Source organism: Haliaeetus albicilla, chromosome 6, assembly GCF_947461875.1.
Source record: "Haliaeetus albicilla chromosome 6, bHalAlb1.1, whole genome shotgun sequence".
In the NCBI taxonomy this organism is placed as follows: domain Eukaryota; kingdom Metazoa; phylum Chordata; class Aves; order Accipitriformes; family Accipitridae; genus Haliaeetus; species Haliaeetus albicilla.
In genome coordinates, this window is record NC_091488.1 from 31,783,882 (window position 1) to 31,802,829 (window position 18,948).

General features: G+C 46.3%; 1 protein-coding gene across 1 annotated transcript; it reads right to left on the bottom strand.

The window, feature by feature from the left end:
• Positions 1-2,661: 2,661 nt before the first annotated feature.
• On the bottom strand, positions 2,662-17,061 carry LOC104316436 (hypothetical protein). Its single transcript, XM_009916848.2, is given in 8 exon segments — positions 2,662-5,249; positions 6,730-6,849; positions 7,448-7,470; positions 7,472-7,514; positions 7,517-7,585; positions 10,915-11,163; positions 13,166-13,444; positions 14,292-17,061. Coding segments are annotated over 8 exon segments (1,005 nt in total). The 5' UTR covers positions 14,353-17,061; the 3' UTR covers positions 2,662-5,088.
• Positions 17,062-18,948: the final 1,887 nt, after the last annotated feature.

Below are 18,948 nucleotides of genomic sequence, written 5' to 3' on the forward strand. Positions count from 1 at the left end.
GGCCAGCCAGAAAGATGCTGCACTTCCCAGTGGTCCTGCACAGCCCAGAGATGTCTCTTAACTGATTGTATCCAAGTTAAATTAATCTTGATATAATTAACACACCACCTGCCACCATTTACTTGCTGGAAAAGTACAAATATTTAGCAGGGCTTCATCTGAGGGTCTTCTAGATTCCCAGTAAAGACTCCCTGGCTGTCTCCAGCCACATCCCCTGCCTAAGAGATGAGTCACGTAATCTTGCAGAAAGGAAACACAGTGCTCATTGTGAACAAAACCAATGCAGGATGCAGTCACTGGTTGTCAAAGGTCACAGGGTCCCCACTGGGTGATGATGTTGTTTCCCAGCCTGTTTTACACCAGAGGACAAGAGGGGGGCATTGCATATGCTCAGGAGGGACTTCACCACCACTAGCCTCATACAAGCAGGGTTTGATTGCATGCAGGCACTGAGCAGCCTGGCTAAAGGCATAAGCAATACCCAAATGCTAATCCAAGCCACTGTGATGACACATCACCAAATCCTGCTTCCATCTCAGACAGAAACGGGTGATGCTGCTCTTCTTTTTACTGGTTCTGTGTGTTTACCTAAGGAAGTCCACAGGGTAGCTCAGTCCTCCCCATCTGGTGATAGTAATACTTCTAGATCTTACAGCACCACCAGAATTTGTTGGCTGATATTAAGGAAATGGTTTGAAGATACCTATCTGTGACATTGTATCCTACAGCTGAGTTACAGTTAAACTCTTCTTGTTTGCTTATTTTGAAATGAATTGCAGTAATTCATGAAAAGTGACACAAACTTACTATGCACATGCCTAAAATCTAGATTTTTTTCAACTACATGATTTTCATCAGAAGTTAGCACAACCACTGTTCGCATGCCTCTTCAGTATTCACAACAAACATTTCATTTGCTATTGTAAACTGGCCCATTATCAGTTTCGTCTATCTGCTCTCAGACTCACTAATTTTTACTCTGGTGTTTCTGTAGAGCTGATGGTAGTGGGGACGGATAGTCCTTCAGCTCCCCACAAACTGCTGGCTCTTGCCCTGGTGCCTCTGCCCCCATGCTGGGCTCTGAGGGAGGAGGACCGCAAGGGCTATGCACACAGCCACTGGGACATCAGCCACAGCAGCCTGGGGTAGAGGTTGGAAAGGACAGCACAAACTGTTTCATTGCTGGGAGGGGGAGCTTTACTGACATGAGAATTTTGTGGGGATGAGTTCATCATGAATGCTAAAAAAAAAAATTGTTCCCCTGTCTCTGCTTGCTGTTATACAACATGTTTCTTTTCTGCTTTTGCTTTCACCTTAAGATCATTCTCTGTTCTCCTTTTATATTCATAAACTGCATGAATTACATGATGAAAAGACTACATACTACATTTCATGTCATTTGTTGCTTAGCATATGCCACAAGCAGAGGGAAATTTTTCTCTTCCCACCACAAAACATTGACATGGATACAAATCTAAACAACCATTCTGTACAGTACTATAAACCACTGGTAGTTTGTCTCAGCTGAGAAGAAACCACATCCCAAAACATTCGCACTTCCCGCAGAGCAGAGCTCCCCTTGTCCCACCAGCACCCGATGAGCAGGAGGGACCCTGCCCTACTCCCAGCCTTCCTTAGACAGGACCAGTGGCTGGAGAGGATGGCGTGACTGTCAGCTCTCTGTGTGGCTCCCCTCCCCTGCAAAGCACCAGCTCCCCACAGGAGGCCAGAGGCACACAGAGGCACCCCAGCACCAAGGGCTCCCTCAGCAACCTGGAGAGAGTAGGGCTGGCGTGGCACAGCCTCACCAAGGCCACCAGAAGCCCTGAAGAGGCAGTACAGGCATCTCTGTTTCTGGTCAAATTCCTGATAGCACCATGTACACCCATACCCGTTCCTCTGCCAGATAGCCCCAGGCCCAAAAGTATCCTCACTATTGCCTGGGTGGTGCAGCGCCATAGTTGGGCTGGAAAACAAGTGCAAATTCAGGCGGGTGGCTCCTTGGGGTGCTGGGTTCACAGGCTGCAGGACAGGATCACCCATGTCCAGTCACACCACTGTTCCAGGGATAACACTGCAATGGTAAAGTCAAGGGATTTTATATGATCACAAACCATCAGGACATTGGTTTTACCCACCATCTGGGCCCACTTGTCTAAGGGTGAGCATGAGAGAGTCACCTCCTCCTTGCAAAAGGAGCTATGCAGTCAAGCATCCTCTCTCACAGCTGAGGTGGCTTAGGTGTCATAAAAAAATACAGATGCGTAAAGATGGGTAAAACAAACCCATCTCCCTGCGTCCCTTCCCTGCACCTCACAGTTCGGGCAAGACACCAGAGCAGGGTTTGGCAAGCTGCGAGTGCACACGGACATGCAGGCACATTGGCACACACGCTCCAATGGGGACTAGTTATACGCCACTGTCCTACAGCCTCTCCTGGACTGACTTACAAATGAATGTCATAGAATCATAGAATCATTTAGGTTGGAAATGTCCTTGTGATCTTTGTTCTCTAGACTACCCAGCTCAGCTGTAGTCAGCAGTAACTTGTTATCACCTTTCCTTTATTTGGCCAGGCGAAAATTTGGAAGCCAGCCTGTACTTTCAGTGAAAACCATAAAGAAACAATTATTAAATAACAGACCTTAAACATTTCCAAAACAAGTTAGAAAACAGATCTTTTTATTAGGAACAAAATCATCGCGGGGAAAAGAAAAAAACACCAAAAAAGAACAATAGCTGGGCATGAACACATACAGTTAAAGGAAGAGCACAGGCTGCATGACTTCTCTCCTGACTTAACAGTAACAAAAACCTTTGCCCCCATTGCTGAACTGGCATCTTCAGCAGGGAAGGACAGAAAACCAGCCATGTCCTATCTGCCTCAAAGAGTCAGATTTCCATCTCAACGGGAAAAATCCTTCCCAGACTGGGGTTACCCCCGTGGTGGTGCTAACAGCTGTCCTCCCAGGGCTGACAGCAGCATGGCAGCACTAGGGCAAGCTGGAGCCAGGACCGCACAAGCCCAGCAGGACAAGGCTGGCCCAGCTCTGCCACCCTTAGCACCCGAAATGCTGGCATTTTCTCCAGTGCACCTCAGAGCACCGTTCAGCCTTTGAAGCATGTACTGGAGTCGACTGTCCCCTGCCTGTCCCTGCCAGAAAGTGCAGAAGAGAAACAAAGCTATGTCCCCCCATTTCAGTGACGGTGGCCCCTGTTCACCCAGTATCACTGCCACTGTGCTGCCTACAGGCAGCTGCCACCCCAAGCGCTTGGCGTCACATTTCTGTCATTCAACTCACAGCCTTTGAGGAATGTTTGTACTGACAGGAGATAGTGCAGCACCATGAGGAAAAGACTTATTATCTCCCCCTTACCGTGGAAAATCTGATTCCTACGGCAGCCTTAAAAAGCAGAGACAGGCTGAATCACCACCAACACAGCACACAAGATCCAAAAATCTTCTAAACAGAGTCACAGGACAAGGAAACAACAAGAACAACCACCTACGGCTGGGCGTCACCGATGCAGAGCTTTGCCATGTACACAGACATGAAGGACTTCCAGGTAAGCATGCAGCCGTCCCGCCAGCTCCCCCACCTGGGAGAGATGCATTCAGCTTGGTTTTGATTTTGCTGGGGTACTTGCAGACCTCGTTGGGTGGCATTTACAAGGCATACCTTAAATGCATTTCCAAGGGATTCATGGCACAACATCAGCACGATATATAACAGGGACAAAATGACAAGGGAAGAGAGGAATGCAATTCATGCCTCCCCATCCTTTTCTTCCCCGATCTGTACCATCTCTGCTTTTACTCTACCATCCCTTTCTAGTGCATTGGGCTACTTTAACACCAACATGCCTCGCAATACCTTGCTCTGGCAGTGCATCCTGCAGCACTCCCTGTGGCCTGACAGCCCTGCAGCCACTGGCAGCTTTGCCAGGGACTCAGCTACCTGCTGCCTGGGACTGAGTCCTTGCCCTCTCCTCACCTCACCTCATCCTTCTTCCCTGAAGGTCTACCCCAGCTGGTGCCGCTTTCAAACCTCCCCTGAGCAGAACAGGACGTGTGTAGCAGCAAGACTTGCCTAAGAGATTCTATAAATTGCTGCTGTCTGTACAAATAATACAGCACTGAAAAAGCCTACAAGCACAGGCAGATGGCTAGCTTAATCAGCTTGTAGCTAAACCATTACACCAAAGGCACTAATACTTGCACTGATGAACATTCTCAGCGTTATAATCAACATTTCTGTCAAAATTACACACCCAAGCCCCAGGCACCCTTCTGCTGCAAGCAAGCAAGCTAGTTGACAGAGCTGTTTTAACTCACTGGCAACCCAAGCAGTTAGGTTCTGGCAAAAGGTAACCAGTAGCCCCCTGCCATTACAGGTTATTGAAAGGCGAGCAAGCCAGTGTCACCTCCTGGGGTCTGCACACAGCAGCCCCTACCACCACTCCTGGCCCCACACAGCAAGCGGTGAGGGCCAAATCAAAGGGTCTGAGCTCAGAGGAGTGATTCAGATAAACACCCGGCACAGCAGATACCTAGCTGAAACCTCCACTGAGATTTTTTGGCAGGGCCTGTGAAAAACGCCTTGAAATCTCCTGAGAACAGGCTTTCTCAGGAAATTTCTGGCAGGTCCTTGTTTCTGTCTGGGACTGGCAGGCCACCTCAATCCACCTGTCATGCCTGCCCCTTGCAGGAACTGCCAGCTGGTGAAGACATGGCAAGGCATGTGGTGGGCAAGGAGCAGGAGGAACCACCCATCTCATTTCAGGCTGTCCTCTAGGGCTCCACAGGTTAACTGCCAGTCTATTAACAGGCAAAGCATCAAAGAGCTGCCCAGTTTAGTTTGTTAGTGAACATGTCAGCCCACAGCAGCATGGCCTTGAAGCCACGCATGTGCTTTTTCTTACTTTTTCTTTTTTTTTTTTTTTTTTAAATGAGGTTAGTAGGCCTGACACCTCACATCTTTCCCTGCTAAAATTTTCCAGAACAATTCTTACACACAATGAGACTATGGGATGCAAAGGACGAGTGTCATAGGCTTCAAGACAGGGCGGAATGGCAAGCACACCAGATCAGTCATCAGCTGGATCCGGGAAACAGTCCGAGGCGTTTTCCTGGCTTTCCACATCAATTATGACCGCTGGGTCTGGCATTTCCTCAGGTTCTATCTCCACTGGCAAATTTTCTTCCACAGGGGGCTCAGGCTCAATGCCTTGACCAGTCTGGGCAGCATCTGGAAAAGAAGGGAGAAATGGTTTATAAGTGCCTGCACTATGCTCACACCCCCATAGAAATCCTCCCGCCAGTCCCTGATGCCACAGGCTGCCTAACCTGCACAGTCCCCTCTCCCCAGGCATCTGCAAGCCAAATTTCAGTTTTCTTTGTAACTGCTCATTTATTGAGCTGTTCATCATAGCTTTGTTTTGTAAGACACTTTGGTGCTGAAACTCTCCGGGCTCAACTGGCCAAAATGTACCAAAATACCAAAGCAAAATCTATTCAGTCACATCTGAGTAATTAAAGCTGGCTAACAGCACACATGTAATATGTTCTCACCTAAACACTTTCCACACGCATCTCTGCTTTTTACTTATTTGAAGAAAATATAAACAGGGGATACCTTCTTAATCAAACTGACAATGTGGAGATTTTTTTTGAAAAAAAAAAAGTTCTACACTTTAAGTATATTAATATTAAACATGATCTGAATTACTTAATTTTTTTTTTCTTTCTCACACTATGTTCATGAGTAGCATTTAGTATTTTGAAAGCAGGGCAAAGCAACATCCAAGGTTAGACATAAAGCACAGCTGAGCTGCTGAGAGGCTGTGCATGGTACAGTGAAGGATACCAGAAGTGGAGACAGCAGTGCTGAGACCAGGCTACAACCTATGTAATGTTGCTCCAGTTCATGATGTCGCTGCTAGACCTACTTCAGCTGATGATGGTGCATTCCCAGGGAAGGTGTTGCCACCACTCATGTTTGTGGAACAAAATTAAGGGAAACATAATGCAAAAAGTAGAGTACTAATATCAAGCACTCACAAAACAGGATTCTGAAAGGATTTTATCGCTGCACTCTCTTGACCATACTGTGCTAAAGCTGTGGGGTTGTATTCTTGATTTCTTGAAGGATTTAAAATGTGACTGTATTCCCACTTTAGCACCAATTTAAGGAAACACATAAGCCTCTGACTTTGATGGGATTTAGCTGTGTTTCTAGTTCAGCATATTGGTGGATGCTGTCCTGAAGATGACTGCTTACAAAAACAATGCCGATTCTTATAAAATGTTACTGATGAGAAAAGCGTAGGGCGGTGGTGGTGGTGATAAAATTGCAGGAAAACTGCTAAGTTTGGAGGGATTGCTGGTTTTGAGATGTGTATTTTAGCACAGGAAACACTGGAACAGTCTGCAGTCTGCTGGCAGTACCCTCTGCAGGATACTTATGAGACGGCTGCTGCTACATCTCACAGCTAGATGAAGGCAAGAGCTACTCCTGTGCAGAAGCTGAGCACAAGTAAGGTACTGATAAATGACCTGCTGCAACTTCTGTCGTCTGGACAAGATGAAGCATGTTCCCTGCACTAGTGAGTGAGTCCCAGGCCCCTCTCTCCAGTGAGCTCCTTCCCCATCAGTCACACACATCCATTTTTTCCTTCACCCTCCTGAACAGGCTATCTGTCCAACTTAAAACAAGTCACTGGACCCACCAGGCTTTGAAGGACAGTCGATTTGGGCAGCTTGAGCCTCAACGCGGTCTCCATCAGGGGGGCTCTTCACACCTTCACTGGAGACCACGGACATTGTTAGTCCATCATCCTTCTCCTCCTCTGTAAAACCAAAATCAGAGACTTGAAGGAAAGAGGTCCCCTGCATCCTAGCAGCCTTGGCACACTGACTGCGAGGCCGGACCGCCAACACATGCCTGCGTCTCCTCCTCATGTGGCACTGACTCCATTCCTGGAGCAGAGAGATGCCAAGTACGGAGAGCCGCTGCCAACCTGTCAAGAGACCAGCTTGACCATGCTGGCAGGACCACAGCTTGAGGTGGCCTCACTGAGCATGGGCAGACTGCACTTAGGGACTGGTGCCGACAAAGGACTGCCAGAAGCCTTCAGGTCCTTTCAGGATCAGACCTGAATGAGGCTCAATTTTCTTGCCCATAGAAAAGGTTTTGCTGTGTGTCTTTCTGGCCAGGAGCACACGGTGGCAAGCATGAGGTGAAAAAAGGAAAAGCAAGGTTTAATTCAAGACCCCACTGGTTGTAACAGTTGCCTGTCAGCAAGCAGCCTTCTGCTCCACTGGGTCAGGGGAGGCCTGGCTAGAAGACGAGCAGCCACCAACCTGAGGCCATTTCAACCCCTTCCTGCACACACACACAGTCCTCTGTGAGACTCATCCCAGGCAGCAACAGCATTCTCCACTCACCTGAAGGCACTGGGATGAACTTGTGCTTCCTCTTCATGCAGCAACATATGACTGAGGACACAACCACCACCAGGATAACCGCACCCCCTGCGCATCCTGCCAGGATGTAAATGAACCACGGGTACTGCAGCAGGTCTCCTGCAAGAAGTACAGGGTGCTGTTAGTTTTACCAGGGTGGAAAAGCTTCTTCCTCCAAACCCCGCAGACAGATTAGAGCATGTGGGCATTATTATTGCATTACTTTGGTTTGGATCAGGGGAGCTGATATTATGAACTGTGGCACATCATAATTTATGTCACATCATTTAACTATGGTATGAAATTTTTCATTAATAAGAGAGGCTTGTGTGGCTATGCTGTGTGCATTTATTTCTGTGTACTCTGACCAGTAACGTCTAAGATAATTTGTAAGTTTTAATCAAATTTAATAGGGAAGGTGGTGGTTTGAAAGATACTACATTTCAACAAGTTTTATGAAAACAGGCAGCTGAGGAGAGAGACCTAAACTAGCATCTCCTGCTTAAAGACAAGCTGCAGAGTCTACCCTCAGAGCTCATATTAGGCCCCAGAGAATCCACTTAGGACAGCCATGTAACGACTACACCAACCTCAAAGCAAGTCTGATCAGAGCCTGCACTTCCTCAGGCACCAAAGACTCCAGCCACTGGGGTCAGAGCTGTAGGAACCTGGCTTCACCGCTGCTCAGGGAAAGATTTCTCTTTATTCCCCTTCCCAACCGAGATCATGCGAAATGCCTAGCAGGAGGCTACGGCTACAGATGGCTGAGCAGAAGGCCATGCACAAGTCGGTGGTAATTATTACCCAGCTCAGAGTCCTTTGTTCAGGGTTGCTTTGACAGTCAGACTTGTTGCTGAGCAAGAAAGCTGGTAGAGGGCATCACAGACTTGCAGAAAAGAGACACCCGTCCAGACTGGAGCCTTCACTAAGACTATTTGCTCAAACCTGCAGTAGCCAGTAGGAAGACTCTTCTTCCCGCTATGAAGAAAACATAACTCAACTATCACTATACTACAATTTCCTTGAAACTCCTTAGGTAAACCCAAGCCATCCCTTTTTAAATCATTTTTTAAATCCCATTTTAAATCTTTTTGTCTGTGCGCATGCCTGCACAGCACCACACTGGGGAAACCAACAGGCTCATTTAGAGCTTGTTTTTGAGATCCCAAATGCACAACTTACTGCATATCCCTGGAGGCTAGGAAGTGTTTCAAACGTTCCAGGACATACTACATGCTGTCATAGTCCACATACTCACCAGAACAGTGAAAACAACTGTGGACAGCTGCTCCTGTCTCAAATATTCAAAGCATTTTCAGAGTGCTCGTTCCAGTCTGTTTAGGAACAGTTACCAAGTTCAAAAAATCTATACTCAAAATTAAATTTTCAGCAAATGAGAAACAATTTGCCTAATAATTTTATTTCCTTTTTGATGAAAGCTTAGAGAATATTGTCAAAAGCATAAACATATGTTGGAAATATTTTTCCTAAAAATTTGCCATTTGTTAAAAAGGTCTTTTTGATACAATATTGTGTTAAAAATTGGTAATGAACAAGTAATAAAAAAAGTAATGAATAAATATAAGCCTTTTATATATGATGACTTGTTAATTTCTGAATCCTCTGCTTTAGATACTGCATGATCAGAGCCCTTCGGTGCCTGGGAAGTTTACAGTATTTCTGCCAAATTGTTTTACGCTAGCAATTATTCAAAATTAATTTAATTAGCCAATAGGATGCCCAAATAGGTGCTTTTACATAGATCTTATACCTACAGTGGAAAAATGTATTCAGCCCTTTGCCTGGAGCAAATAATAATCCACAAAAATAATGAATTAGTCTTTAATTAATTTAAACTTAACTCATTTCTCTCTTCATTTTATTAGTATCCAGAACTGCTTTAGTTCACTTTTACAAATGTGGTTGCATTTGGTGACTAAAAAGTAGAATCACTGCTACTTTCTTGCTCTCAGACCCTTCCAAATAGGTGTTATTGTGCGTGTCCATCCCAACAGAGCTATCACTAAATTCCCCTGTGGGCTTTTCAAGAGGAAATGGGGAACTGATATCACACACAGGGGACTGGGCAGTCACCCAGAATAAAAAATGGTAACTGTCAGCACTTGCATGATTTATCACAGAGCTTGACTGAACAGCTCATGGATGTTTGCATCCTCACTCCCCAGTGCCTCAGCCAACTCGGGTCTGACTACGCTGAACAACCTCTGATCAATTTAACTGGACAAAATTAAAATCACTGCTCCACAATCACAAATGCCAAACTTGTACAGATTGGCCAGCGGCACCAACACAATCAGGCATGAACAGCCCATGGCATTTCTGTTGAATGCCAGCACACACGACAACATGATACAGGGTTTATATCAGTAATTTTGCTTTCAGATCAACTGTATGCCAACCATAGAAGAAAAGACAATATCTGCTGTAGAGTTGGAGTGTCTCAGACCTAATTTCTAAAATGCTAGGTGCTATTGCACAGTACAATTTCTCTAGTAGCAAAGGTGCTTAAATCAATTACAACTAAATTATTCAAAACCCTTATGGTTAAATTATGCCACCCTGACGTAGTTTTGATGACCATCTTCGCTGCTGGAGAGGAGAAATACCTTCACTACTGGAGATGCAAGTGAAATCTCACTCAAGGTTATCTAATCAAATTATTATCATTATTATTATTTTCTTCTAATAAATGTGAGCTTACAACAAACACAGACCACTGCTTTGCATCATGAGGTTCTGGCAGTTTTGATCAGTCCTAGGATCTGGATTTTCTGTCTCATTAAACTATGGCCTCATTGAAGCAGAGTACTCGGCATTTATGGATAACTTGCAAATGGGTAAAGTCACAGCCTTCTCACAGAACTACATATCCAACCAGGGACATGGAGGGAAAAAACCCTACATTCTGTGTCTTTTACTCCACCTCTGATGGTGTGGGCCTGGTAGAGAGACATTTGTATAGACTGGTAAATCTTTGTGCAGCTGGCCTAGATATGGACCTGAGTCCAGCAGCAACAGGGCTGAACTAGCAGAGGTGTTTTTACAGGGATGTTACAGAAACTGGAAGGCGGCCATCTGGGTAATGGATGACCATCAGAGTAGGAAATAGCTCGTGTTTCTAAATCGGCATAAAGGTTTGGTGCACAGGAGGGTGCAAGGTCTTCATCACTGGGAAGTAGGAAAACAGACAGATGGATATCTGTCATTGCTGCAGAGTTGGGTAAAAGGACCTCCTGAACAAACTTTCATCCTTTCTATGGTTGTAGGCTGTGTCAGTCTGAGACACAGGAGGGAGAAGGAAGTCAAGGGGACACTTTCTAAAGGGAGGATGTGGTAAATCTGGAAGGCAGCTGCCAGAGGACAGAAGAGTTTGGTATTATGCAGACAGCAACAACAAAAGGAGATTTTCTGGAGACACCGTTACTCACCATAACTGCAGGACAGCACAACGGGCCTGGTCCTTGTGACACTGTTCCCATGGTAAACCTCACATACAAATTCCCCAGGCACGGTTTTGTCCAGGCGAACCTTCTTCCCACCATCCTTAATGCAAGCCTCAGGGGTCTTCAGCGCAGTGCCATTCAGCAGCCACTGAAAGGTGGTGCCCTTGCTGCTGGTCACGTCGCAGGACAACTCTCCAGTCCCATTAGGGAAGCACTGGACACCAATGGCCGGCTCTGGTCACACACAGCACAGGGCAACGGGAACAGGGAGGAAAAAGAGAGGTGAGGGGCGGACTCAGCAGTGAACATGAGCTGGATAGGAGCTTCCCTTACTGGCAGTCTTACTACCATTGCATTTACTGGTAGCCAGGGAGCACAGAAATAAGAAACCAGACTCTTCAGTGCCTGCTCCCAGCCCTGAAATGCTTAGCAGTGCCCACCCAACCCTGACAGTGACTCTTGGTCCCCATTTTGGGGATGCCACAAAAATCTGGCATCTCTTCATTTTCCTTACTGAAATAGAAAAAGAGAAAAATAAAAGCCCCTGATCTGAGAGGACAGTGGAAACACCCAAAGCATTTGCCAGCCAGAGGCTTCCTCTGTAATCAGCAGGTAACTGTAGCTTCAGAGGAGACTCAGCCCTCTCCTCCACCAGAGGTTTGTACTTTTGCTGTCACTCTGCTTTTCCTTCCATTGTAGAGAGGAACCAGTACAAATCATGCCCAACACAGGTACCAGCACCAGACACCTGCAGTTAGATAGGACCCCCCAGACTAGGACAATTTAAAATGAAGTAAAAAATCATTGATCTTATTACATTTTCCTGAATTTCCCTCTTTCAGTCTACTAAAAGGAGCCAACCTATTTCCTACATTTGCCACTTTGCAAATACAGACTAGACAGAGAAGTAGTATGGTTTTATGACAGTAAGAGTAACATTGAGAACATCTATGCAAACATCCATGTAAATAAGGTCAGAAATCACTTTCTTCAACTAGGACATCATCTTGAGCTATAATTCACTGCCTCCAGGAATACCTTTGCTATGAAATTGTTTCCCCTGACTTAAGCGTGGCAACAGAACACAAGGAGTAGACAACACTTCCCAAAGCAAATCCACTGAAATGGACGTTAAACCCAGGACACTTCTGCAGTCTTTGCCTGCTTCCAGTCTAAGCCCCTGATCTTCGTGCCAAGAAGTCACATCTTTGACCTACTCTCCATGGCAGTTCCGCCTGTTTGCCCCCGAAAGGTGTAAGGATTCATTTGTCTTCACTGAGACCAGTTTGCTCAGACATTTTCATTACAATTTCATACGCTTCAATTTCTCTCAGAAGCTTGTGTAAGTGAAAGCCCTGCAAAAGGGACGGTGGAGATGAGGACCAGAGCAATGGTCGCTGGCTGTCTGGAGCGCTATTCAGCAGGGGGGCAAACCCATTTAAGGTTTCTCCATATTAACCCAAGCTGGATCCTGTACAGAAGGAACTTTATTTCCATCTTCTCACCCCACAGATGGATGAGCAAGCACACGACAGGGACCAGCAACTCTGAGGCCACAGGGAGGACAGCAGGGAGACTGGCACGGTAAGGTACCTATCATTGGCCTCTGAACAGACCCAGAAGATGCTGACCTCCAAGCTGCTCAGGGGCAGCTAAGAATCAGAAAGTCACACCCGGATTCCTTTAGTACCTTTCCTCAGCTGCATGAAGCAGGGGAAAAACCCAGCATGCCTCAACCCAGACCTGCACAGCAGCTCAGTTCAGTTTCCAGAGCCAAGTCAGGTAGGGTTAACTCCTTAAGGAAGCATGTCCACAGGCAGCAAAATGCTGTCAGTCAGTCAGCTTTTGTGAGAGCCATCAGGAACAGTACTCTGGAAATGGACTGAAATCTCCAGTTACATGTCTACATACTGTAAGCTCAACTTTACAAACACTTCAGGCTGCTGTCTCTTACATCAGGGAAAAACAGCACGTAGCTCGACTGACGAAGTAGCACATGACTACTTCAAGGAAGGCTCAACAGACAGGAGAGACTGACAACGCGGACGCAAAAAGCATCCCCTAGTTTACACTCACTATTACTGCCCCTTGAGGTGCCAGAGGCTTACAAAGCTGTTCCAGAGGCACCTATAGCTCCTGCAAGCTCAAGTGGTCTCTCAGGAAGAATTTTAAGGCACCAGCTTCCAAGCTAGGCTCACAAGTTCAAAAGCTATTTGTTGCTAAGAAGGCCACTTACCAAACACTTCCAGTGTAAAAGTGCTGGTGGTGTTGTGAAAAACAAACTCGTATTTTCCTTCATCCTCTTTCTCCACGCTCCTCAGCACTAGAGAGCCATTCTGCAAGTTCAGGCATCTGCTGGCAGAATTGCCGCACTTGGCCAACAAATTATCATTTAAGACAGTTGTCAAGCATTTCACATCCCTCTTGCTCATTCTGGAGAGGTTCTGCAGACTTTGAATTCCCACAGAAAAGACTGCTGAGCCGCCGCTGAGCACACCGGTCCAGGTGACTGAGCCTGAAAGGAGAGGCACAGAGTGTGGGCAGCAAGCTTGCCGTGTCCATCCATCCCCTCTCAGCTGCATCCCAGAAAGGCAAACGTCCAGGGGAGATATAAGAGGGACAGACCCACCCCCAGTGACAGGCTGGGGTCACCAGTAATTGAAAATCAGAGGAGTGGGAAGCCTTCTATAAAGGCCAACTTACCCCCCTGATAACATGGGAGTAGTGTGCAGACCATGCGCACAGGGTGACAAAGGGCTGAGCAGCTGGCCTTTTCTCTCCCCAAATTTGATGAGACCATCTACCACCCCCCATCAGAGCTGAGAGACTGCAAAGATCCTCAGGGCATCAATGCCATGGATCTTACGCAGAGGGCAGCAAAAACAACAGCTGCCTTCACAGCTGCTTTTACTCAAAGAGTAAGGTCACAGTTTTAACTTGAACAAGTCTCACAGTATCCTTGCACATTATTAAGTTGCTGTACGCAAATCAGAGATGGGTAAATGGCAGGGTGACAGCAGCTCGGAGACTAACCCAAGGTCACACCAAGCACTAGGAGTGGGACCACATTGCTCTCCAGCCCCTCCAGCCAGCATTCTGCGTACAAGGACCTTACGTTCTCTGCTGAAATGCTTTTACAGATGCAGTACACTGAGAAAGTACTATATTGTTAGTTATCATTCATTTACTAAAAAAATAATCTGTCTTACTTTGGTCTGACTGCCCCTTTCATGCATTAGCAGTTAAACTATTTGACTTCTCCCCAAACCTTGTAGAGTCCTTAAAAGATCCTGGAGCAAAATTAAGGAATCTGTTCACCTAGGCAAATCTGTGCCAACTTCATAAAGAAAAATCCCACTTACCATGAGGAACAGTTATTATCACCAGCAAGCACTGCAGAGTAAAAGAAGAGCTGAAATCCATTTTAAAGATCTCCTTGCATCATATGCTGAGAAGACGATCTGGCTACAGAGCTCAGTGAATATAGCGTTCAGGAAATGATGTCAGAAGCAAGAGTAAAAAAAAAAGAAAAGAAACTCCATAGTGGACAGATTGAATAATGTTTCAAAATAGACCTGCAAGGTTTTGGGTGACTGAACTCAGGCTGAACCAATGTGAGCCACAAAGTGCTCTGCAAAGTCCTGCACCTTGGAGCTAGCTGCAAGTGTGAGAATAGGGCTGAGAGGTGAGGAGAGACAGAAATATCTCCTGGTCAGCTCATCCCATTTAGGAAGATGCTAACGCTGAGAGGCAAAGGCAAAACACCTATTTCTTTCATCCTTTTCCAGTTTGTCGAAGTACAGCATTCCCATCCAGCAAAATTAGTCCAGTCAGGCAAAGCAACGCACATGCAGACCAGCTGATTTTCTGAAACACCAACAACCGTCACTCATGGAGAGTCTCACCAGCAGCAGGTGTGGGAGAAGGCTCTCCCTCTGTATGCAAAGGCTACGTTCCCAGCCTGAACTTGGCTGGGCTCTTCTAGTGACTGAATGGTACCTGCCATACAGGAAAGAGCTCCGTACAGCCACCCCAGGCAAAGAATAAAGGTTACGGGACGTTAAGTTGCATTGCAAAACTAGACTGAACGCAGCCCGAAAGACACCCTGGCTCTGTTTGGAGTGCGGATCCCAGAGACAAGACTGAAAAGCCAATCTTGAGGAACTGCTGTGAACCAGTTATCTACAGGGCCACACCGGACCAGATACTTCATTCACACTCGCTGAGATGGCTTAAAGCACTCTGGCATTTTGCAGAGTGCCGAGGTGGATTTCACAAGCAACACAGCAGAAACCCTCTCGCTCACTGGAGGAAGTAAACTGCCATAGCATTAGAGCCAACATCTGGATTTTTTTTAGATGCACTTAGCAGATGTGCTGGGGAATAACTATGACAGCAGTTGAGGATGCAGCTGGGAATCTTATACTTCCGTGCTGTTTCTCCAGATGCAGCCCATTAAGGAAGATCCACACAGTGGAATTACACGTATACACACATTTCTGTGAAATGGTTAAACCCGTTGTATTGTGGTCTGCACTATTTTTCAAACAATTTGGCTCTGCTTGATAATTCCACATTTCGGCCACTGGTTTGGCCCTTCTGACTTCTTAGCAATGACAACTAATCTCACCTCCTGCTCCCAGTGTCCAAAATTTACAAGTTTGTTCAAGGCTACCATAGCACCATCCTGTCTTTAGGACGATCAGAGGGCTGGAGCACCTCCCATATGAAGACAGGCTGAGAGAGTTGGGTTGTTCAGCCTGGAGAAGAGAAGGCTCCAGGGAGACGTTATAGTGGCCTTCCAGTACTTAAAGGAGGCCTACAGGAAAGATGGGGAGGGACTCTTTATCAGGGAGTGTAGTGATAGGATGAGGGGTAATGGTTTTAAACTGAGAGTAGATTTAGATTAATATTAGAAATAAATTCTTTACTGTGAGGGTGGCAAGACACTGGAACAGGTTGCCCAGAGAAGTTGTGGATGCCCCATCCCTGGAAGTGTTCAAGGCCAGGTTGGATGGGGCTTTGAGCAACCCGGTCTAGTGGAAGGTGTCCCTGCCCATGGCAGGGGGGGTGGAACTACGTGATCTTTAAGGTCCCTTCCAACCCAAACCATTCTATGATTCTATGATTTATCATATGTGCATAGGACAGGCCTAAATTGATCTAAGATGTGACAGAAATAGCCTTCTCTGAGAAAAGCAGTGAAGTGAGTCTTCAGACGCTCAGAGCAGTGCAGAGGAAGGGGGAGAGAGAAAAGTATTTACAGTAAGAAACACTTTCATTTCCTTCTGTGCTGCTAAAATGACATGAAGAAAATTGCTCTCAAATACCACTGCAAGACTAGGGCAAACCATCTGCCTCGGATGTGCACATTCAACTTCATTTCACCTTCATGCTTGAAGGGCAAGCTGGTGGAGCTTAGGGTTGCAGTGCTCTGGTGGAGACACAAAACAGAACAGACAGCATGTGCAGGGTCGCTTCAGAATAGCACCCCAAAACGTTCAAAATCTCAGAAAAACAATAAAACACAAAAGGGGTGCGCATACAGCCAAATCCAGCAAAGTTCACCTTCTCCTCCAGCCAATGATAGCAGCCTTACAGAACTCTTACAGATTTGCAGTAAAATCAAAGAAAAAATACGGCCTTTCTACTGTAGCTCTGTTGTTACAGAAGTGACTCTGCATGACTGTGACATTGCGGTGTCCTGTATTTAGTCTCCCTCTCAGTGACTCCAGGGCAAACGAGTACATTTACGAGTTCAATATTTCTGACTGCAAGTGCCCCATACATCATGCAGTATATGAAGTCCCATTAGGCTCCTTCTGTCCCTCGCTAGCTTAAAAAAAAAAAAAAAAAAAAATCCTTCTGACCCTCACTAGCTAAAAAAATTTAAAAAAAGAAAAAAAGAAATCACAGCCAGGATAAAGATGACAGCATGCATACTATCTGTGTTGTCATCAATCAGCAACCTCCTTTTAAGAGCAACCCTCTCAAATTTCAGATATAACGAATGTTTTAGATGAGATTAGACAATAATTTCTAACATTGGCTAATAAACACTCACAACACCCTTGGCTAGCCAGAAAACTTACTTCCCCTTTTTATATAAAGATGCATAAAGTTTTGTGTGATTACTGCAGACAAAAAACACCTTGTGAGGCTTAACAGAAACCACAAGTAGAAGAAGGGGGAAAAAAAAAGACAAGAACTTGTAGTTGGAAGGTGAAATAAAGTCTTTTTTACTTGGTGAGCTGTAAGCTCACAGGGCCATTTTGACCTTTCACTCACTGATGGCATCATGAAAGGAGAATGGAGATTCATTCCTTACATGACATGAGGCATTCATGGAGCATGGGAGATTGGAAAACCTGAGCTAGCAAGTAAAGCAGGAAATAAGCTGTGAAGTATTATGAAGAAATTTATACATACTAACTCTGCACATCTTCCTTTCAAGAGGCTGGTAAGCATAAGCAGCACACCTATTTTTACTGTCATTAATGCATGTCAGCATTAACTGGGGAAATACACAGGCCTAGCCTCACACTGACGGAGTCGGCAGAGCTAAATGCCAGAACTCAATGCGTGGCGACAGAAGATAAGCCCGCGGCTCTGGCGATGCATGGAGCTGGCTCTGCAGGCTGCTGAGGGCTCCCTGCCCCAGCACCAGCCCCAGGCCAGGAAGCACTGCTGGCTGCAGGCAGTCTGCTCTTCTGTCCATTTGTCCCCCTGCGAAGGAGCGGCATGACCATGGCTACACCACAGCTTGCCAGGGCAGGTATAACCTGGACTGTGCAGCACTGGCAGGCGGGAGAGGCTTGCAGCCATGTTAGCTTACCTGTCCAATCCACACCTACAGCTCTTCACGCATGAGACTTTTTTTTTTTTTTTTTAAAGCACGCTTGAGTGGCTCTTGGGAGAGTTTAACTGTGCAGCCACAAGGCAGGAATGGGGGGCAAGCCTGAGAAATGCTTCTGTGTGGGGGAAGCAAGACCCCAGAGACTGATGAAGATTCACATTCATAAGAACATTAATTCTTTCTTTGTTAAATGAAACTAGCCAGAGAGCTATGCTTGACCTCTGAACTCTTTCTTGATCAAAGAAATAGCAAGCAAAAAATAGCAAAGACAAACACAGGAAGGTGTATGCTTACGTGCTGATAAAGAGACTGTCATGCACTTTGTTCCTCTAAGAGCAAAGCTGTGAAATCACAGCTATTTTACAACTCATTTAGCAACTGGACACGCATAATCAGGATACTCCTGTAGATCACATTCAGAGCAAATGGCTTTTGGACAAAATAGGCTGTACTGGCATAGCAAGAAGAGTGACCAGGACCTCCGGTCACAGATGAAGGCCCTCTTGCGTCAGGGACTCGACAGCCCCACACAGATCTGTAAAATGGAAATAAACCTGCAGACTCCCAGTAACATCGACATACATAGGCTTTCCCAGGCAGCCCCAAAGTACAGGCTTGCCAAATACCATATGCTCTGCATGAGACCTGCTCCACCGGCCCTTGTCCCATACGCTGTCCTGCAGCACTCGTACTCCACACATTTGCAATACAGCACAGCAGCACTGCTGCTTGGGTCCCAACACAACAGACAGAGCCCATGAGTCTGATTGTGACATCCAGCCAGCTGCAGCTGGTTTACATGATCCTGGAGGGGCAGAGAAAACCAAGAGGCTGTGTTGCAGCTGTGGACAGACATAATTTGACTGATTGCAGCCCATTCTCAAAGCTGACCTGCACCCTAAGCACACATGCCAGTCACCTCAGTGGATGCGCACGACACTGTCTACCAGCATGTCTGACAGCTGAGGGGCTCTTCCGCACCACATGGACCACAGCAGAGAGGTCTCGCATGTCAGCTCTTAGGAAAGCAAACAGGCCAGACACAGGCCACTGACATTTCTCCCCATCTCCCGAAATCGCCCATTTGCCACAGTTTCCATAGAAAGTTGCACCTGGGGAATTTCTCCTGACCAGCTCTCGCCTGGATGCTGAATAAAGCAAAT